The sequence below is a fragment of the Panthera onca genome, chromosome C1 (assembly GCF_046562875.1).
Source record: "Panthera onca isolate mPanOnc1 chromosome C1, mPanOnc1 haplotype 2, whole genome shotgun sequence".
NCBI classification, from domain to species: Eukaryota; Metazoa; Chordata; class Mammalia; order Carnivora; family Felidae; genus Panthera; species Panthera onca.
This window is the reverse complement of record NC_138346.1, coordinates 72058877-72081886: the sequence shown is the minus strand read 5'-3', so window position 1 is coordinate 72081886 and position 23010 is coordinate 72058877. Positions and strand designations below refer to the sequence as shown.

At 39.9% G+C, this 23010-nt stretch overlaps 1 protein-coding gene and 1 pseudogene across 3 annotated transcripts in view; one reads left to right on the top strand and one right to left on the bottom strand.

Annotated features, from left to right (window-relative positions):
* The window catches only part of ITGB6 (integrin subunit beta 6), a 132653-nt gene that overhangs the window by 4458 nt on the left and 105185 nt on the right, over positions 1–23010 (bottom strand). For all 3 annotated transcript variants that reach the window (XM_060626839.2, XM_060626838.2, XM_060626844.2), the window contains 4 exons: positions 20760–20982; positions 18115–18212; positions 13030–13149; positions 7233–7399 (listed from right to left, as the gene is read on the bottom strand). In XM_060626839.2, coding sequence (XP_060482822.1) covers positions 7233–7399; positions 13030–13149; positions 18115–18212; positions 20760–20982 — 608 coding nt within the window. The remainder of the gene's footprint in view (positions 1–7232; positions 7400–13029; positions 13150–18114; positions 18213–20759; positions 20983–23010) is intronic.
* LOC132673892 (oxysterol-binding protein-related protein 9 pseudogene) lies at positions 1732–5028 on the top strand (annotated as a pseudogene).

The window sequence follows — 23010 nt, the reverse complement described above, 5'->3', positions numbered from 1 at the left end:
CTGCTAGAGCCAGTAACCTGACCTCTGACTGAGTAACATGTAACCTTTGTTCATGTGCCTTCAGAAAGATGCTATCTCGGCCATAAGTGCAAATAGGAAACAGGCTCCCTGATGGTGGATGATGAATGAAGTCCAGGTCACCATACTTCTCTATTCGTGAAGTCAGCCTGGATGATTCTGAGGACGCTCCTGTCGTTATTTAGTCCTGCTGCCATAAGAACTTGGAATTTGGAGAGTGAAGGACACACTAATATGGTCTTAAGTGTGGTTGGAGTCTCATTTGGAAACAAAAATCATGTATGAATTCTATTCAGTTTTCAAGACTACAAGCTATTAAGTTTAAGCTGGTTACAGAAAAATAAAGAACTCAGTCGAAGAGGAAAAATGGCAAAAATAAGTACAGGTTGGGATGACAAGTCCTGGAGGAAGAGGAAGGCTTAGGGAAGAGAAAAAATACTCTGAAAGAGTAAATGGGCTGTGAGCAGGGCCAGCTTAGATCTTCATAGGACCAGGAACTCTTTCGTGAACCTCATCTCATGCTATGTCAAACATATTAAAATGCACCCCCATTCCACACTAAGTATAATTTATTGCACCATAAGGGAAGTGACTTGTTACAATGAACTGAATGCATGATGTTATTTTGTAGACATTTAGATGAATGTTCATTTTGATTACAGTGTTCATTCTGTATTTTGAAGCGACTTTATTCAGGGGGTCTCTTGCAAAGCTAGTTGTAGGTCCTGGGCATGATGGCTGAAGCAGACCCCACCATAGTAAGAGGGTAAGGTGGGAGTTGAAAGGTGTAGAAAGAGCAAGTACATATTGCTGGGAGGCAGTTGTGTTTCCTGCCCTCAGCTGACGATCAGAACTCAGGAGAATATGCTCAAACGAGGTTTTGTTGGTAGAAAAAAGGATGGCAATGTGTAGTACTGCCTCCTCTAGGCCACGCAGATGGTAACTCTCCTACAGGTTTCCAGCCAAGCCACAGCCTTGGGTCTCCATTTCAGGTGGGTCTGAATTCTTTCACTGTTTAGACAAGGTTGGGTTTCCCCCACAATGATCTGGGGTGACCAGGCTGATTTCCCCTGAAATCTGGGGGTGCTAATTTAGGCTGTGGATTCTGTAAATGCAGTGGCATATTTCTGGAGCTTGAAAAAGTGGTAATAAGAAAGCTCTTTGTCATGACCCACAGCTCTCTTAATGATTGCCTAACTGCCAAATGCAGACCTGATTTGCTTAGCACAGTACAAAATCAATCCATGACTGCAAGAAATGTCAGACTGAACATTTTTTGCCTCTAGTTAATGACTTGTCATCCTAGAAAAAAATGTCTAATCAAAGATGAATTTAAATATCCTCCCTTTGTGTTTTCATAAAGAATATGGATGGGGAGGTTATTTTTAAAAGTATAATAAAAGGTAACCTTTCTTTATGGCTATGATGAAATGTTTCAAGAGGCAAGAAACGGAGCTCTTTTTGTCTTGAGCTCTGTCACCTTTAGAGTCCAATGGAGGCCTATGGGTCAGGAGATCCAACCCACCCCTACTGACTCTGGAGGTCCCCTGGGGTTTGAAGACCAGTCAAAATTAGTTCTCAAGAAGAAACAGTTTTTAGATTAAAAGTGGAATCAAACTGAGGACCCCAAAATGGATGCACTGAGCAACATTGTTTTTTCCAATAGGATATATTAGTGAAATTTGAATTGAATTATTTGAATTAAACCTCTTTTGCATCCAAGTGAATAATTATTACCCAGTTATTATCTAGTCAAGAACATCAAACATTTGTTATTCAAAGAAACTCAGTTTAACAAGGGAATAATATTTTTCATTTATGATTTTATCTGTTTAATGCATATTTTTGTTCCATTTTAGATGAAGAAACAGTAAAAATCAGCATTTAAATTTCAGTCATGTTCTACACCCTGAGGGAACACAATGCATGTTTTGGGGAAATTAACTGTTAATTAAAATGTTATTTTAAAGATATTAATCATTTGTCAGTGTTCATGCCTTTGTATGAGAACATTAAAATGTGCTGGTTAGTAGATACACATCACATAATTGCCCAAGTGCTTGTTTGTAGAACACCTGCTTATTATTTCTAGGAGGGTCAAGGCTGTGCTTAGAAGAAGGCTGCAGTTAGGATCGCAGCTCCAGCATGGATCAAAAGTTTGGGAAGTCTGGAGTGGACAGACTTCACTGCATTCTGGGAGATACAGACTGGGGGAGAAAAAAAGGGGTGCTTGGAAGCGGCCCCTGGTTCCCCCCTCTGGAGGCACAGAGGGCGGGGGCTTTGGTGAATGGCTTTCATGCTGGCCGCTTGTGGAGTGAGTAGACCCAGAGGGTCTGGGAAAGGGGCCGGCCCACACCCCTGAGTCCCCAGGGTCCCTGCTGCCTGTCTGGGCCGGGCCGTGGGTGTGAATGTCGCTCTCTCCCTGCCTCCTTTCCGCTGCCCTCTGGGGGTTTGGATTCAGGATTTGTTCCTAGTGTCCAAGACTTTGATAAGAAACTTACAGAGGCCTATGCTTACCTACACATCTTGATAGAACAGTTAAAGCTTTTTGATGATAAACTTCAAAACTGCAAAGATGATGAACAGAGAAGGAAAACTGAAACTCTTGAAGAAACAACAAAGAGCATGGTAAAATCAATTAAACATTGCATTGTGTTGCTGCAGATTGCTAAAAGTACTATTAATCCTGTAGATGCAATATATCAACCTAGTCCCTTGGAACCTGCGATCAAAACAATGCCTACTCAGACTGTCTTACCTCCAGAACCTGCTCAGTTGTGTAAGTCAGGGCAGCATCCATCTTCCCTACCAGTTTGACCTGTATTAGCTACCTTGGGACATCATCAGACTCCAACACCAAATAGTACAGGCAGTGGGCACTCACCACCTAGTAGCAGTTTGACTTCTCCAAGCCATGTCAACTTGTCTCCAAATACTGTCCCTGAGTTCTCTTATTCTAGCAGCAAAGATGAATTCTATGATGCTGATGAATTTCATCAAAGTGGCTCATCCCCAAAGCACTTAATAGATTCCTGTGGATCTGCCTCTGTCTTGACAAACAGCAGCTCAGGAAATAGTCGCAAGCGCCTCAATACCACAGAGTCACTTAATTCTTCCATGTCCAATGGAACAAGCGATGCTGACCTCTTTGATTCACATGAGGATAGAGATGATGAAGGGGAGGCAGGGTCCATGGAAGAGCACAAGAGTGTTGTCATGCATCTCTTGTCACAGGTTAGGCTTGGAATGGATCTTACTAAGGTAGTTCTTCCAACATTATTCTTGAAAGAAGATCTCTGTTAGAAATGTATGCAGACTTTTTTGCACATCCGGACCTGTTTGTGAGCATTAGTGACCAGAAGGATGCCAGAGATCGAATGGTTCAGGTTGTGAAATGGTACCTCTCAGCCTTTCACGCAGGAAGGAAAGGATTGGTTGCCAAAAAGCCATACAACCCTAATTTGGGTGAAATCTTTCAGTGTCACTGGACATTACCAAATGATACTGAAGAGAACCCAGAGCTAGTTTCAGAAGGACCAGTTCCCTGGGTTTCCAAAAACTGTGACATTCATGGCTGAGCAGGTTTCCCATCATCCACCCATTTCAGCTTTTTATGCTGAGCGTTTTAACAAAAAGATACAATTCAATGCTCATATCTGGACCAAATCAAAATTCCTTGGGATGTCAATTGGGGTGCACAACATAGGGCAGGGCTGTGTCTCATGTCTAGATTATGACGAACATTACATTCTCACATTCCCCAATGGTTATGGAAGGTCCGTCCTCACAGTGCCCTGGGTGGAACTAGGTAGAGAATGCAATATCAATTGTTCCAAAACTGGCTATAGTGCAAATATCGTCTTCCACACTAAACCTTTCTGTGGGGCAAGAAGCACAGAATTACTGCTGAGATTTTGTAGTTCTCCAAATGACAGGAAATCTTTTTGCTCAATTGAAGGGGAACGGAATGGTGTAATGTATGCAAAATATGCAACAGGAGAAAATGCAGTTTTTATAGATACCAACAAGTTGCCTATAATTAAGAAGAAAGTGAGGAAGTTAGAAGATCAGAATGAGTATGAATCCCACTGCCTTTGGAAGGATGTCACTTTCAACTTAAAAATCAGAGACATTGATGTGGCAACTGAAGACAAGCATAGACTTGGAGAAAGACGAAGAGCAGAAGCCCAGGAAAGGAAAGAGAAGGAAATTCAGTGGGAGACAAGGTTATTTCATGAAGATGGAGAATGTTGGGTTTACGATGAACCATTACTGAAAAGTCTTGGTGCTGCAAAGCATTAGGTTGGGAAATGCAATGTTTACACCTGATGACCAGGGCAATAGGCATAATTAAGCACCAATCTTCCTTTGGGAGAACCTATTCACTCCCTTCTTATTGCAGTGGTTCCTATCTCAAGGATACTGGACTTTCTGATGCAGATGAACAATTAAAGCAAGAAAAACTTCCCTTTTTTTCCTTTTCTGTGGCAGTTACAATTGTGACTTCAGTCCTGAGAAAAACTTCAGGTTTTGAAAATAAGATGTCTGCTTTTTCCCCAAACCCCATGCTTTGAAAAGCATTTATGAGTCCCAGTCTTAAACCTTGCATACCAGTTTGGCTGTTTCATAGTTCATATAATTCTGGGTTCTACATATATATATATGTAACACATATATAAATATATACCTGATGCCAGATTTTTCATAAATACTCCATCTACTATAAATATTGATTCTTCTGAGTTGTTTTAGAAAATTAGTGCAATGTATTAAAATCAAGTGTTAGGAAATGTCATGGCCTCACCTATAATAACTTTTTTTTTCGGAATTGGACTATTAATAGGAATTAGACTATTATTAAATTGTATCTAATGCTGGACTATATTTAATTATACTCAGTGCTTCTTAAGGCTTCATAAAGTAATTTTTCCAGTTAAAAAAAAAAAAGTTTGGGAAGTCCCTTAACTTCTCTGAGCATCCATTTCCTTACGTTCAAAATGGGATTATCTAGACTACTTCACAGGGTGGTGGTGTTCAACCAACTACTGCTTTTTGGGTTTTTTTTGTGTCAACTTAATCATATTCTTTTGCCTGATTGCCCTTTTTAAAAAAATTTTTTTAATGTTTATTTATTTTTGAGAGAGCGCGCGCACAAGTGGGGGAGGGACAAAGCGAGAGGGAGACACAGAATCCAAAGCAGGCTCCAGGCTGTGAGCACAGAGCCTGCGCGCAGGGCTCGAACTCACAAACTATGAGATCATGACCTGAGCCGAAGTTGGACACTTAACCGATTAAGTCACCCAGGTGCCCCTGTCTGATTGTCCTTTTGACCATTGTCAGGCATTTGCTTGACAGTTGATGAGAGTTGTAAACACCCACGGCCAGGGGATTAGATGAAGTTAACTGTCCTCAACTTTAGCCTCATAATACTATGTTCTAAGTCACCAGACTAATCTAGCAGGTTACATTTTACCTTGTTAGGGACGGATAAATTATATCCTCATTGCAAATCCAAATTTACTCTCCTAAAGCATTTTATTTAATTATGAATAATTCATACATACACAAAAGAGGAAAGCTGTATAACAAACCTCTATAGACTCATCACTCAGATTCAACAATGATCAAGATTTTGCCACACTTGCTTCACTATTCCACTCTTTCTTAATGTGAAAAAAATTTTAAGTTTATTTATTTATTTTGAGAGAGAGAGTGAATGAGAGAGAGACTGAATCCCAAGCAGGCTCCATGCTGTCAGCACAGAGCCTGACAGGGAGTTCGCTCCACAAACTGTGAGATCATGACCTGAGCTGAAATCAAGAGCCAGATGCTCAACCAACAGAGCCACCCAGGTGCCCCACATCCCCTTCTCTCTTTTGGCTGAATTATTTCAGAGTAAACCTAATCTTCATTTCCTTTCACTTCAAAATGTGGATATTTTCTAGCAAAGTTATCATGCCATTATCTTACCTAGTCAAATTAATCATAATTCCTTGCTATCATTCTAATATCCAGTCTATATTATCCTCCTTCCAGGTGTCCAAGAAATGTATTTTTACAGTCAGACTGTTCAAATCAGGATCGAAACAAGATCCATGCATTGAATATGGTTGTTGTGTCTAAAGGCATTTTTAATAGGAAGATGAAGTAGCTGAATATTTTTGTTGTCCATTGTCCTGCACTGTATCTTAGCATTACTTCAAAATAATTGGATGATATATAAACATGTCTTATCAAGATAAATTTATCCAAAACAGAAATTCCATTTGCTTTAAGAATTGAGGATATCACTATATAATTAGAGGGGAAAAAAATGTTAATATCAACTTATTGGGGCAGATGAACACAAAAGAGCATTGTGTTTGCCTGTATTTTCTCCAGTGAAATCACTGTTTTTAGAATCAGCAATGTAAGATAATTGCTATTAGATAGCTGGCACACTATTAGAAATAGAAAGATGAAATTAAAACCATGAAATTGTTTCTATGGCCCTCTAGAAATGTAATTATCTCTCCTGTGGAAAAGAAACACAGAAAATTGGAGTCCTGTTTTGTGTTTGTCTAGTGTGAAGGGGAGACACATAAATTATATCTATTGAGTATACGTACTTAAATGTTGACACTTTTGGGGTATTTTTCAGGTAGCTGTTTAAAATTTGTTATTGAGAAGAACTACCTGAATGATATATATATATATATATTTTTTTTTTACCTGAATGATATTTAAAAGGTCTTCTCAACTTGGCATTGTAACATATTATAAGTAATGAGTATTTCTATGGAAATTGGCATGAACTGTAATACTACTCACGAACTTTATTCTGTTGGCTATAACACAACTGATCTATGGAGGTGTTTAGATACAGCACCTATGCTTTATCAAGAGGGGCCTGAATGATCCTCCTGGTGGTAATGATTAAATGTATCTCCTTTATGTCCCTAAACAGTATATAAGGAGTTTCAAGAGACTCTTCAGAGTGGGGGAAATCCCTACTGCACTGAGAGACAAATGTATGCTATGAGCGTTATTTGGGTCCCAAATAGCTATCTGGGTTCCTTTGTCCTCAACAAATCAAAGCTGTTAGGGACATGGTGAGAGGGGTAGGGAAAGAACCAGTGAAATCACTCTTTTAGAGCAGAAGAAAGCTGACACCCATCTCTTCCATGAGTCACTTTCTCCCGGAGACAAGGGATAGCCCCCAAGTGTTTACATACCGTTTGCCACTTGGCCTTTGACCGTTCTGCTTCAAATTTGGCAACTTCTTTACGATCATGAAATGACACCAACAGCTTCCAAATGCACAGGAGGACAACCCCAATGAGAAGAATAGCCAGTGAAACCCCCAACATGATCATGGGAATGTTTGGGGGCTTTGGACAGTCTGTGGAAACAAAATTATATTAAGAAGATGGTATAATCTTGTGAGGCAGAGAAAAGATTTCTCATTAAAATGTCCAACTGTATTTTTTCTCCAGTAGAGGGAAAATTGTAACAAGTTTTGTTTTGATGAATTAAAAAAAAATGAGTTACTTGCTGAAAGATACCCCTATTCCTATGAAGTAGAACAAAAGATAAAGTTCTGTTATTTAAAGCAAATGGATATATACTTGAATGGCTGACTCAAAAAGAGTTAGAATCCAAGAATGAGGTTCATACACACAGAACATGTAAAGGACCATGAAGAAGACTATAGTTTAATTCCTAAAAATGGTCTCTTCTGGATACATGATAGAATAGAAATGAAATGTGTATGTGTGCACACATTCACACACAAACACATGATATTACTTTTTTATGGATTTCCTTGAAACATAAACTATCTAGGAGATTATATTCAGAATTATATAAAACCCACCCCCTGAGAAGTTTATTACTTGCCGCTGCTTCTTTTTTTTAATTGAAGACAATGATGGCTATTTGTTTTATTTTAATACTAATGTAGTGCTCTGGTGTCCTAGAAAGTTCCTGGACTGGGGTCAGGGGAGGTGGTTTCAATTCCCATCTGATGTAGCTCTCTGAAATCCATCAAGTCCTTCGATCTCTCTGAGTTCCAGGACCTTCATCCATCAAACAAAGGTGTAGGACTTCAGTGTTCCCTTAACTTCCGTGAGGATAAGGTTGAGCTCAGGTGCTTATGCTTATTAAACCCACAGCTTGCAGTGGGGCGCCCGGGTGGCTCAGTTGGTTAAACGTATGACTTTGGCTCAGGTTATGATCTCAGAGTTGGTGGGCTGGAGTCCTGCTTCGGGCTCTGTGCTGACAGCTCAGAGCCTGGAGCCTGCTTCGGATGCTGTGTCTCCCTCTCTCTCTGCCCCTCCCTGGCTCACCCTCTGTGTCTCTCTGTCTCTCAAAAATAAATAAAAATGTTTAAAATTTTATAATAAATAAATAAATAAATAAATAAATAAATAAATAAATCCACTGCTTCCTAGAGCCCAGAGATTCTGATTCAGTGGGTCTTAGATGGAGCCACAGACTTTTTATTATTAGCAGTATCCCAAGTGATTCTTATCTTCAGGGAAGTTTGGGAAACTAAAGTTTCTGTATAGTCCTTTCAACTTGAACATTCTATGAAATGTTATTTTGACTCTATTGATGATATTAATATAATTTCACAATTACACAGTGCCTTCCCTCATTGACAGCAGAATGACTAATAATTCTTGCAATATGCCTGAGAGATGATACATTTCTTAATGAAACATTATAATTAAGCTCTCCCCTTGCTTTCACGAGGAAAAAAATCCCACATAAAAATTATCATTAAATATCTGCCTCCCTCTGCAAGAAGTGAGGCAAATCTGTGGTATCTGGGGAGGAAATGAATCATGCTTAGTTTAGCCTAACTCTTATTGCTTTTAGATATTTAATCAGGAGAGTTATACACATGGGATGAGTGATGCTGCTTTCAAGGTAAGGATCTATAACTGATCTGAATTTGAGCAGGACTAATGACCCCACAACAGCATGATGCTTGGCCTCAGACACTTTTGTTCTTTGGACAAAAAAACCATGTAAGGAGATTATGCAGAAATAAGTAAAGGAGCTAATGAAATAGCTACTCCAGTATGAAGATCTAAAGACTGTTTCTAGCACAGCAAATGAACCATAGCTGCTTCTAAGAGGTTAGCAACACTCCTGCAAAGAAAGTGGGAGGCGTGTGTCAGTGAGAATATACACTAGCTGCATCTTTGACAATGAAATGTTTGGGATGGAGCATCATAGCATGTTCTTGCCGAAAGCAAGATGAAGCTTACTAGGACCCTGCCACCAGAATGTGAATTAGGAGGGCTCTCCAGTAGAGAATAAATAAAGGAGGAACAGGCACAGCCTGGCAGAGACAATTTTTTAAGAACTTAGAGTCATTATACATTTATACATTGAGAATACATTATACCTTGAGAAATTATACATTTCTCAAGAAAAGATTTCGGCCCAAGTTCCAGGGCAGGTATCACACAATAGAAATCTCCACTGTTTATTTTCTCTTTAGTTTTTTCCTGAAATGCTCAGACTGAAGACATATTTCTAGGTGGGAAAAGAGGGCCATCTCTACCACGGTGTGCAGTATTGCCTGTCGAGTCCTGGCCACTGCCACCTAATTCTAAGGTCCAAACTTCTAGCTCTGTCACATGCAGCTAACCGAGCATGGAAACATGACTTTTCTGAATTAGGTGGTGTGGTAAGTATACAATACACACTGATTGTGAAGACTTAGTTTGGAAAAAAATAAAGCATGTCAATAGTTTGGGTATTGCTAAATGACAATATTTCGGATAGACTGGATTAAATAAAACATATGATTAAAATTCATTGCACCAGATTTTGACTCTTTGGTGCAGTTACTAGAAAATTTTAAATTACATGTGTGGTTTGCATGACCTTTCTATTGATGCTGATGTAACATATTTTTGGGAGTCAGGTATTTATTACGATCGTACAGCCAGTGGGAGGCAGTATCGCACAGGAGTTAGGAGCCTGGGCTCTAAGCCAGCCTGCCAGAATTCCCCAACCAGCACTGGTACTTAATTGCTGCAAGACCTAACACATTTTTAAACTTTTCTGCTTCAATTTCCTTATCTGTAAAATGGAAATAATAGCAATACTTGCTTTATATGGTTGTTACATGAGGGGGCTAAAAGAATTAATTCATGTAAAACATATAGAGCAATACTTGGCATAAGGCATTAGTATGGGCTCAATAAATGAGAGCTATTACTGTTATTGTTATTCCTATTCTTAAAACTGCAAATACATTCTTCCTCCTTTTCTATTCTCAAGACTTCAAGGACCTGGACCCTCCATGTTGGAACCTGTGGGTGTAAAATCCACATCCACATCACTGCCAGGAAGGCTCCTGAGTATCATTTCTTTCTTTCTTTTTTTTTTTTTTTTTTTGCATATTTATTTATTTTTGAAGGAGAGAGAGACAGAGACAGAGCATGAGCAGGGCAGGGGCAGAGAGAGAGGGGAGACACAGAATCCAAAGCAAGTTCCAGGCTCTGAGCTGTCAGCACAGAGCCCAACACGGGGCTCGAACTCACAGACCTCAAGAACATGACGTGCCGAAGTCGGACGCTTAACCGACTGAGCCACCTGGGCGTCCCTCAAATGCCATTTCTTGACTGTGGCTCTTATCCTCTGAAAGTTTTTCCAGATGGAAGAAAAAAGATGAGCAAAGCTGTCCCTACATCCACACACACCCTGATACTGACTGTTCACTTGGTTTCTATTTAAATCTGTTTGTAGGACTGTGGGAATCCTTAGCATCCACTTCCTCCTTTCTATCCTTGCCTCTGATCCCCAGCCATGGGATTCTCTGGTCTTATAGCTGTGAGAAGGGCCTGCAGATTCCAGGGCAGACTCTGCCCTCAGGGCCCCTGGAAGCTCCGGGCCTACCTAGGAACATGAATATTGCCAGGGAGAAGCATCTTTGCAGCTGTCAGGTGACACTTCTGTTAAGCCTCAGGGAGGTAATTTTCCCCTCACTTTTCGTTACTACAAAAGCACAGGGAGAATAAAAAGCCTTAATAAAAAGTCATCAGGGAGTCTGAGTGCTTTCAGAAGGACGTCATGTTTATGTGCCACTCAGATTGTGTGGAAGCACACACACAGACACACACACACACACACAAACCCAATGGTTCAGTAATGAGGGGGCATTTGTCAGCCAAAGGCATGTTTCTCTCTCTCTCTCTCTCTCTCCCTCTCTCTCTCTCTCTCTCTCTCTCTCTCTCACACACACACACACACACACACACACACACACACACACTCAAAATAAAAATCAAACCTACCAGATACAAAAGCCCCTGAATTAAAGACAATTCTGGAAGTTCATTTTTGTTGCTTAAAACTCGTTTTTCCAATGGAATCAATATTATGTTTCACGAGAACTTGCTAAAGCCACTGCCATGGTTACAAGTAGAGGGTTGGGGGGATGTAGTTCGCGAATCTGGCTTTATAAAACACATAATGAGGAGCCAGGTTTTTTGTACTAAGTAATTCTTCCTTGTGCAGCAGGATTCACCTTAAATTTCATTAACTAATGGCCTCTACAAAGCATTTTATATATGCATTTCAAAGAAGTTGATTCATATGAGATTTGCAAGAGCAAGTCTCCAGGTGCATTCTGCCCACCTGAGCTTCAAGGCCAAGGTCACAATCATACTCTTGTATCTTGTATTGTGCTGACTTCTGCCTCCCCTTGACCCCCAATACTATACTGTGATATTTTTCTAATCATGTTTTCTTGGTTGGTTTATAGTATCTTGAACTTACTTTTTGGTTACATTGGTATTGCTTTCGTTTTTACACACTTTAGTGATGGCAGTTTGATATCCTTGGTTTCAAATTTAGGAGTTACAATTTTGTTGACACACTGATAAGCAAGCACACACAACAAAATACATCTGCCTGCCAGCCTTCCCTTGCTGCTGTTGTCTGGGGCAGAACTTAGGCTCCACGCCTTTGGGGGTAGGAGGAGGAAGAGGTTGCTGACGAGAGCTGGAGCGATCTGATTTAATGCAGGTGTCATTTCTGCCAGAAAGATTTAGGAACACATCATTAATTGAAGACAGAAAAGGTGAGGCACTTGTGAATATCTAAGAATGCAGGCAGGGAGGTCTGGAAGCCATCTGTAGCAGAGTAGTGTTAAAATGCAGAGTCCTGGGACAGACATCACACCTGCTGACTCAGGATGCAGGCAGTTGAGCAAGCTCCCCAGGTGAGTCTGATACTCACTAAAATTTAAAAGTTCTCGACAAAATATCTTTTCCACTATTTTATTTTCTACCCAATATAAACTTCTCTCTGAGATTTTCGAGATTTTTACTTGAGAGCTTCCCAGGTCCTAAGCAAACTCCATGAGCTGGTGTGTTGAAAACCTAAGAAGCTAAGGACCCTGACTTCTTTTGTGGATCACTTTCTTCTTCACTTGATGTTTCATGTCTTTTCTGACTCAATGACCCATTGTTGTAGGTTATGAATTGGCACATGTTTTATATGCATTATTCCATTTAATCTTTGAGTCAACCCGTAGAAGATGGTACTATTATTTTTCCCATTTTACAGATGAGGAGACTCAGAGGCAAGTATCTTCCAGAATGTCAAGCAGCTATTAAGTGGTTAGAGCAGGATTTGAGCCAAGGTTTGCCTGATGCAAATCTCATCCGTTTAGAGTATTATGCTCCTCCCTGTTAGCCTTTCTTAAAGATATACCTTTTGCTTACATTGCATTCAGTCAGTCCATCTTTCTACAAACCCTCAGCCAGCTTTTGGGGAGATGATGGTTGGTACAAATGCGCTCATCATGTTTTGTGGTCTAAGTAACAGACATTGGACCATATCAAACCTCTCAACAGGTATATTTCAATCCCTGGGAAAGTAGAAGCACTCCATCAAAATTCTGGAAATGCCTTTCGTGGAAAGCTACCCCAAGTGTCTTTCTGGTTGTTTCCTCCTCCCCCACGTAGTATCACTTACCATTGACAATAGAAGCATGCCACCCACCTTTCTCATTGATGCTGTGAATGATGGTTTTCCCTTCATTGTCTGTAGTTACTAGGAATGTAATAAGACATTCATTTTCTCCTTGCAGAGAACAGGGAACAGAACTATCCTTTGAAAAATCTGCAGATAAAGGAGTCATTCATTAGATTAAATGAGATTCCAAAAGAGATTATTTTTAAAGCAAAGTGGCATTGAGTTTTAATATGCAAATAGGAATTTTTGACATTGCAGCATAGGAATCAAAAGGACATAGGATTTTTCCCACCACTGAGGTTTTAGTTTCTACTCATGTTCCAGAAGAACAGTTCCAGGTGTGGTCAATCAGTACTGACCATCAAATGCACTTATCAAACTAATGGGAGCAGGATTTCAATAGAGTGAAAGTACTTGAAGGCAGGTATGCCTAGTTGTTTTGGGAATAGAATGGCCTTGATTGTGGCATTGAGAGGGCTGTATGTTCCTCTTGGCTGGGAGCATCTGGGAGGAAGCCTAGATTACATTTCAGAAAAAGACTGCACAGCCCAAACTGATACTGATACTTCTAAGGGGGCCTTTCCCACAGTCAAGTTGATGGTCATGTATTGTCACAACAGTAAATATACATTAATATCAGGAAATGGCCATTGAAGTCTTATGCGCTCAGGGACTAGTAGGATGAAAGTAAACCCCAGATTAAAAGGAACCCAGTTGACAGTTTGCCTACTATTCAGTATAACCCCCTTTTTTAGTTTAAAAACAAACGTAATCCAGTTTTCTTCAAATCTTTTTCAAATAAACTCTTATTGAGCTTATTTAAGAGGCAGAAAATGAATGTCATACAGAAACTGAAAATATAGTAAAATGGTCAATCCAAGATGTTAGTACCATTTATCAGAAGTTTTAGAGGTTTGGTATCTATGCCAAAATTATGTAGCATTTTCCAAATTAAAAAAAAAATCTTGCTTAAAATTCTCCTATCTTCTAAGTTGGAGACTTTGTAATGATATTGTTTTTGATACAAATGATACAAAAACTTTTTTCAGCAACCTGTAAATGGAACAAATGTTTTCTTTTAACCTAAAATTTTGACATGATCCAATATTAGTGTATGATGACACAATGAGTCAGAATATTGAAACTGGGACAGTCTCAGATAACCTTAGACATACTCTTGCTAGACCTATAACTTTTCCCATTAGCTTAAACATGAGCTTTAACAAAACAGAATCTACATGTGTTCCTCTGATTCTAACAAAGTAAATAATATGCTATTTTTTGTTCAACAATGCTGTAGCCACAGAAAGGAAGATATTAAGTTGGTTTTGCATTTAATTTATAAGATAAAAACCTCACGTCAGGGTCTATAAGAAGAATGCTCATATTATCTATGAAAAAAAGGAATGGGTAGAACATTTACCATTATTAATAAGATTTCAGATGATAAATTTAAGTGAAAAAATTGCTTTTGAATCCATTAGAAGCATCTATTTACATAAGAATATTAAGAAGTCGAATTATAAATCATTCTCATCTGGTCATTCCCAAATGTTTATGATCATGTAAATCACCTGGGATTTATTTATTGCATTTATTTCATGCAATAGCACTGCATATATAATTCATACTTTGGTCATTTTTAGATAACCTTTACCACATGTCCTCCTACCAAACCACTCCAATTGACTAGAATTCATGAAGTCTTGGAGAATATGCTTTTTCTTGTTAGAGTGTTTTTTCTCCCCTTCCTCCTCTCCTCCATGACTGTGCACAACCACTCTTCCTCCCAAGTTTACTTAACAGAACATTTTATTCTAAGGTAGAAAATATGTGGATAGCTTATAATACTCCTTTCAGTAATATTAATCTTGCTCTTTTATTTTCTTTTAAATAGCTACACTGAAGCACAGGGAGGCTTAATTTACTTCACTAGGATTATTTAAGTTTTTAATGGAACTGTTAATATGACCTTTGCGTCATGACTCCCTTCTTGCTTTAATTACTTCACCACTCCTTTTCATGACTGTTATGACTAGATTTAGCCAGTTTTGTAGTGTTTGGGTATTAAAATGGTATTATTGAATGTGCAATGAAAGAGTCCAGCTTGGGCTGAAGATTTGCATAATTAGCTGCTAAGGTTTTCTTTTGTTGTTCATTAAGAAATGGACCTTTCTTTTTTACTCTCCTTTATAAGTGCCAGCAGTGCTGCTCCTGAATAATACAATGAAAATAAGGTCTCAGGCAGTCCATGAAATTATACTTAGAAAAGGAAGAAATGTGAGAATGGGGGTGAGGAGGCCAGCATCCAGGAAGGTCCAGGAAGGATATAGAAATATAAACCATCTGTACCACTGAATTAAGACACCTATGTGTTTAGGACCTGTGCTTTGGGGCTGGGTCAGTAGTTCTCAGAGAAACAGTTTCCCAAGGAAAAAGAAAAGGGTTCTGTGGTCAAACAAGTTTGGGAATCCTTCCTTACTCCAATTCCTTCTATGCCTCTCCTGAAAATTCACAATGCATATTTAATATAATGTGCATAATTTTTCAGGAGTCGCAAAATAAACAAAAAGCTTAGCTCCCCATTTCCAAAATTTATATGACCATGGATACTATTTTCCATTCAACACTTTTAGAATTAGTGTTCTCATGGAACACACTTTGAGTAATAATGCTCTGAGTACATGAGTGTTGGGGTAGATTAAAAAGGGTCTTTCACTAAAATGGAATGAGTAAAGTTAAGCCACATGTCTTTAGAAATGCTCACACAAATCCCCACAGCAGAGCTGAGGAACGATGTATTTGGATTATAAAGTTTTGCTCTTCTACTTTACTCTACATATCCTTGTCGGGAAAAGGTGGGGCTGAGAGAAGACCCTATGTGAGAGCAAATACATGATGATAATTTCAAGGTGATGTGATCAATGACATAACTGCATAAGTTGAAATAGAACTCATAAAAGTCTCATTAGAAAAGTGACTTTTAAATTTTTATTTTTGTTTTTTATTTTAGAGAGAGAGCACACAAGCAGGGGAAGGGTAAAGGGGGAGAGAGAGAGAGAGAGAGAGAGAGAGAGAGAGAGAGAGAGAGAATCATAAGCAGGCTCCACACTCAGTGCAAAGCCTGACATGGGGCTTGATCCCACGACCCTGGGATCATGACCTGAGCCAAAATCTAGAATTGGACACTCAACAGACTGAGCCACCCAGGCACCCCAGAAAAGTAACTTTTTAATTCACAGGCTGACACATATGTTTTTTCTCTTAAATTCAACAAAGTTAGTGCCTTAAATGGTATTAGAAATCCAGTTAATATTTTCAGTTTCTGAGTTACAAATAATTGTATTCCCCTATTTTGAAGATAATTTATCTAATTACAGAAAAAGAATAATGCAAATATTTTAAATGCCACTTGAGGCCCAGTGTTCCTCTGAAATCCAAGAATTTATGATAATTACTTGAAAACTGTGTATTTAAATATAGCAACTCTGTTCATGACTTACATGTTTCCAAGGTTTATTCTTTTTTTCCCCTTAGCACATTAGATTTCCCATGCTGCTGGTGAATGGTGTTCTAGTAATTTGCAGGACATTTTTCTGCAATTTTTAGCCATTTCTTAGAAACACTTGCTAAATATCTCAACTGTTTGCTGTGAAATGAAGCCTGGGGATATGCTTTGACTTTGAACTAGTTACTAATGTGGACGGTCCACAAATGTTACTTTCCTCAGTGCTTTTACTGCATCCTGCTTTCAGTATTAGTGTAAGGTACACACCATCTTGTCCAATTTATGGCTATTCGGCATATTTATCTTTCGTCACCAGAAAAGAACAGAAGAGGAGTTTTATGAGCACTCATCATGCTCCTCCGTGCAGGCATATTCAACTGTGCACAGTCAGAAATCTCAATTTTGAAACAATGTAGGCAATTTTCAAAACAATAAATGCCACTAACTTATTCCTCTTTGGAAATGAATTAATTTCTTTATTTCTGTCTCTTCAAGATATGTATCCTAGAGTGTCATAAATTGTCTTGATTATTGCACTTCGCCTGAGATACATCTTGGTCACTGCTCTCATGTGTGTAGGGCAGTGAGCGGTTCTGCCTGAGCAAGATGGGAATGCAGAGAGTTTGGGATGATGGAAAAACTAATCCCCCTAGATTGGCCCTTCAGGAGGAGTCAGGCATCTTCTTTACAAATTATTTGTTTAAATGGCCTTGCCAGCTAAAATACAACCTATTTAAGTATTTGAGATGACATTTTGCCTTTAAAAAGAATCTTATTTTAAATAATTAAATTTTAAAATGACAGGTGAAAGCAAGAGCAGAATTTGCTTAGCAGTTAAAGATAACAGGCCCTTCTTGTTTTGGGGGAGTGAGGCAACAGGGAATTAAGGGTGGCCATGTAACACTCATGTTCAGAAAGCACAGAGAAGGGGTGGAGGAATAAACGGCTACTAACCAGAAACTGCCTTGTGCCTGAGGCTTGCTCTCAGGAAACCCATATCATACTTTGCCTTGTCCTGTCTTCAAATAGGGCAATCAGATGATAGAGGATGATTTCAGGTTAAGAGATTAACATTTAGCTGTTTTTCAAATTTTCTTATTTTCTAATTAAAAACATAGCATTCTGGAATTCTCTGCAGTTGTTTTTCGTGAAGCAGAGGTGAACTTGCCAACAGAGCTGAAGCCAAATAGAATAGCTATGACTTTAAATTGCTTGTATCCCAAGCCATCATGTTTTTAACCTTACGGAATGCATTTACTCTTAAATCCTAATGCTGCTGGGGCGCCTCAGTGGCTCAGTCGGTTAAGCATCTGACTCTTGGTTTTGGCTCAGGTCATGATCTCACAGTTCGTGAGTTCCAGCCCCATGTCAGGCTCTGCGCTGACAGTGCAGAGCCTCCTTGGGATGCTCTCTCTCCCTCCCTCTGCCTCTCCCGCTGTCTCGCAAAAAATAGATAAACTTAAAACAACAACAACAACAACAACACTAGTGTTGAACTAATGCCCTGGTTCAAATGAGATTGAGTTACTGAAAAGCGCTTCACGGCGTTTCTGTCTCTCAAAACCTATGTTAAGAAAAAGAAAGCAACTGGAGACAAGTACAACCTTCTGCTTCATTGATGGTCGCACCAACTAGTTTGCATTTGTCAGCACATTCTTCTCGGGCCTGGCCATCGGCAGACAGGTGACATTCAATGCAGCTCCTGTGAACATTATTCAGTAGAGTTTATCAGTTCATGTTGTTGGAAAACAGATATGTAGCTGGGTTATTGCTTTAATGGTTTAATGCTGTTACTATGGCTCATGACGTAGGAATGTCTCATAAAGGATGTTGCTTTTTGTTACTTTCAGAAAGATATTTGAGTGATGTTCAAGAGGAAACTGCTTTATTCTGATTCCACTTAGTAATCAGTGTTTCCTGAACCAGGCTTGACAGTAGCTGTTATCCTCATTTATCTCTAATAATTGTTTCTGATTGGTTAAGTAGCAAAAAAACAAACAAACAAACAAACAAAAAAACCCAATAATAAGACACACTTATTTTGGTGTTTGATTTAGGGTTTTTTTTTGTGTTTTTTTTTTTTTGGTTGTTGTTGTTCATTTTACATTTTCCTGGGAAAGGTTTATGCTGTTAAAATATGATTCATGACTAAACAAAGTTTTAATTTCTTAACAGAAATCATCTGTTTTGAGAAGAATTCTAAGAATTCATACATGTCATGAAAGGCTATTTCAAAGATTCACTTGTCTGTAGCTATTTTGAATGAGTCTAAGCCTTATAGGCATATTTTCAAAAGCTGGGGTTACAGCTTGGGTCCCCATTAATGTGGGCTTTTTAATAAACGAACTCTACTTACAGAAAAGTGTATTTTCAAGAACATAGCCCAGGAATTAAGCTTCTCTAATGATGTCTCCACAGCAGAGTAAAACTCAGACTCTGAATTAATGTTGTGCTAAAAATCACTTTATAACCAGATTCTGTAGGGAGTAATCCAAAACAGCCAAAGTTCTCTTACTATGGGCACTCATCATCCTGCCTCTCTCTCTTCCCCAGGCCATGCAAATGTATGCTCTTGTAAGTGCTGGAAACATTCCCCACAGCCGTGCCATCAGTGTTTCCCTCAGTATCGGCTGAAACTGCAGTGCCCTAGGCAAGCCTTCCCTGACTCCTGCCAGTTAGTTCTCTTACAGTGCAAACCTCTGAATTCCTTTGTAGGAAGGGCTAAGAAGCAGCAGTTTACGTGGGGGTGGGAAGAGAAGTCTTGCCTGGAAATTGCCTTCGCATTGCAAGTATATTGCATTTATCTAGGTTATATATTTACTTAGAGTGGCTTTGCAGGGGTCTGCTGGACATTGTGGAAACCCTTAAAACCTCTACCGTTTGTATGTCTCATTGATGTCTGCCCAAGCTAGGGTGGTAGGCCTGCCATATAGTGCCACAGTCCCCTCTATATCCCTTATTGTAACTGTCAGCTCAGATATCATTATAATTACTTTAAAAAAATGTCTGTCTTTCCCACTAGATTCTTAGCACCTGGTATGGCGGGAATTATAACTGTTTCAGTCATCATTATGTGCCCTTGGTGAACAGTAGATACTTAATATCTATTTGATAAACGAATGTATGAATGAATAAATGGAAGAATGGACACATCTCAAAGCTAATATAAACACTCAAAGCTAACATAAACACCAAGGAGATTACCTGATCCCTCAAATTCAAACTACCTGGTTTGTTAATTTCACATTATATAAACCAGATTTAAATTAAATCATGTTTACAGAGAAGGTGAAGCAGATAAATAACGGGAGAAACATCCTGAAAGGACATTTTACATTTAATTCCATTCAACTAAGTCTAACTATGTCCCCACACATCTCTTGGCATATGTCCAGGCACAGTGACAGAGAAGTTTTGACACCTGAATGGTGAGGAGTCACTGAGTGAATGTTGATTTGCTTACTTAGTTTACACTGGAAATGCAAATGTTACCATGTTGGGTAATGAGTTAACGAAACTATGAACTGCTTAAGCAGTGTTCACTGTATAATAAATTATATTCTGCAGTGTCATCACACAGCCCATTTGGAGACTTGCTTTGTTTGACCTATAAATGTTGCCCACTACCCATGAAGAAGTTAGCTAGCAACCAAAGGAATAGATTTTTTTTTTTACTGGAAAACAAAAACATGTTGTTGTTGTTGTTGTTGTTCATCTGGTATAAAAGAAAATACAAAACACAATAGCTGTGTAGAATGACAACCAGAGGGAGGTGCCAAAAGGCACGAGAGGTAAAGAAGAGGGAAGAAATGGAAAGCCAAGATCCTCTTTCTGCCTTTTTGCCTCCACGAGTCTATAGATAGGAATGAATCAGGAAGGTCAAGCTTTAAACTTCTAGATAAGAAAGAAGCTTGTCTGTTTCCCCTGAAAAGGTACTGAATGTGGATGTCCTCAGTCTACCTCCAGGGTATTCCTTCTGTGTGGCTGGTATTGTAAGTGAAAGGCCACCTGATGTTATCAGTGTGGGACATCAGCTCAGCTTCCCCAGGCTTGTTTCTAGCAGGAATGTGAGTGGCACTGTGGTCCTGGATAAGCAGGACAAAGAAAGAGTCAAGTCGGACACTGACGTTCCAGGTTGACGGTCACAGGGGCCCGTGGGTCTGTGTATTTGGGCGGATGCTCGGAGAACAAACCCACCAAAAGCAATATGAGGTCCGAGTAAAGAGACCAAGGGAAGTTGAGACATTACCGTTTGGAGTTACAGGGATCGCCACAGGTAGGACAACGTTCACAGGTGGGTCCAGAGGCCCCCGGGTTCGTGCAAACACACTTGCCACAGATGCAGTCCCCTCGCCCGCTGCAGAGCACCCCGTCCTCCGAGACGCAGGAGTCGGTGCTGGTGGTGCAGTTACAGTATTCGCCCGCCCAGCCCGTCCTGCACACGCACTCGCCGCAGTCACAGTCGCCGTTATCTGTAAAACAAACACCCGGTGATGCTTAGGGCCCACGCCACTTCTGATTCTGGGGCCATCTTTTCTCTTTGCCTTTATTTATTTGTTTTTCATTTTTTAATGTCTATTTTTGAGAGACAGAGAGACAGAGCGTGAGCAGAGGAGGGGCAGAGAGAGAGGGAGACACAGAATCCGAAGCAGGCTCCGGGCTCTGAGCTGTCAGCACAGAGCCCGATCCAGGGCCCCAACCCATGAACCGAGAGATCATGACTAGTGACCTAGTCATGACTAGTGACCTAGTGATCATGACTAGTGATCATGATTAGTGACCTAAGTCGGTCACTTAACAGGCTAAGCCACTCAGGCACCCCTTCTCTTTACCTTTAAACACCATTAGAAAGACTGAAGAAGAAGAATGAGAAAAAAGTGAGTGGGGGTGGGAGGGGAAGCAGTGAGCATAGATATATTTTATGGAACAAATTTTGCTAAGTATGTATATTTATTGATCTGGTCTCTTAACTGAAGACTGATATGATTACCTGATGTTATATCAAACAGAACTTAGAGCCAGATGAAATGAGATAATCCAGAAGCCTATAACAGCAACTTGTGGGGGGTGGGGGGTGGGGAGGGGGTGTGATTATGTGTGTGTGTGTGTGTGTGTGTGTGTGTGTGTGTGTGTATTTAAATTGTTTTTACAATTTTTTCCTTTTAATTATGGTGCCATAAGATAGAGATGCAGCACAGACCTGGGTAATACCCACCTCTACATCATTCAAGCTGAGTGATCATAAAAGCCTCATCTATCAAATAGAGGGAATAAAATCTTACAGCGGTGTGGTCAGATGAGATAATGTGTAAATCTTCTACTTCACATTCACCAATTAGATGTCCTGCAGGCATACAGTGAGTGCTCAACAAATTCATTTGTTTAAGAAACTTTAATTGAGCATATATCATGTGCCAAAGATTGCATTAGGCATGAAGATACAAAATTAAATAAGGTCACTAAGCTTATAGGCTAGTGTTGGAGACAGGCAAATAAATACCACCAGTAATAAATACAATGCAGTGTGATAAGTGTTATGTACACAGAAGGAGAGTTTCCAAATTGGACCAGAGATTTGGAGACCTCTCCAGAAGAGGTGATGCTTGAGCTGAATTTGGAAGATACAGATAAAAGGTAGAAGATGTTTATATGCATTTTAAGCAGACAAAAAAGCATAGGTAAAAGACAGAAGTGTGTAATCATGGGACCGGCTTTTTTTTTTTTTTTAAGTTTTATTTATTTATTTGACAGAGACAGAGACAGTGCAATTGGGGCAGGGGCAGAGAGAAAGGGAGAAAGAGAATCCTAAGCAGGCTCTGAGCTGCTAGCCCAGAGCCCGATTCAGGGCTTGAACTCATGAAACTGTGAGATCATGACCTGGGCTGAAACCAAGAGTGGGACGCTTAACCAACTGAGCCACCCAGGTGCCCCTTGTGTGACCTGCATGATACCCAGAGTAGTTTCATATAGACAGAGCCAATGGTGCACAGGAGCTGTGGCAGGAGGCGAGGTTGGAGGAGGCGGGGGTTGGAAAGATCCATGGAAAGTCAGAAATCACATCACATCACAGAAATCACATGAAAAGCTTTATGGGCTAAAGTAAGACCTGTTATCCTGACAATTATGGAATTTTAAGTAGAGGAGAGACTGAACAAATAGATATGTGTCTGGTAATATCCTGGCATCAGTAGAGAGGGTCAGACGAGAGATAGGAAAACCACTCGGGAAGGTGTTGCAGCAGTAGCGGCGAGAAGACATGAGGCCCTAAGAGTGCCAGTGGGGATGGAGAGGAAAGGGGATACAGTTCAGGGGATGGAATAGTCAGGGCATAGTGCACTTGCTGCCAGGGTGGAGGGAGAGGGGAAGAGAGAGAGGGATGGAATCTTCCCCAGGTAACCAGACTGGGCTGCTCAGTGAACGGTGCACCTTTTTACTGACCTGGAATGGAGGCTGCCAGCTCATGCTCGCTGCCTTATCCGTGGTGCCTGGCACAGAGTAGT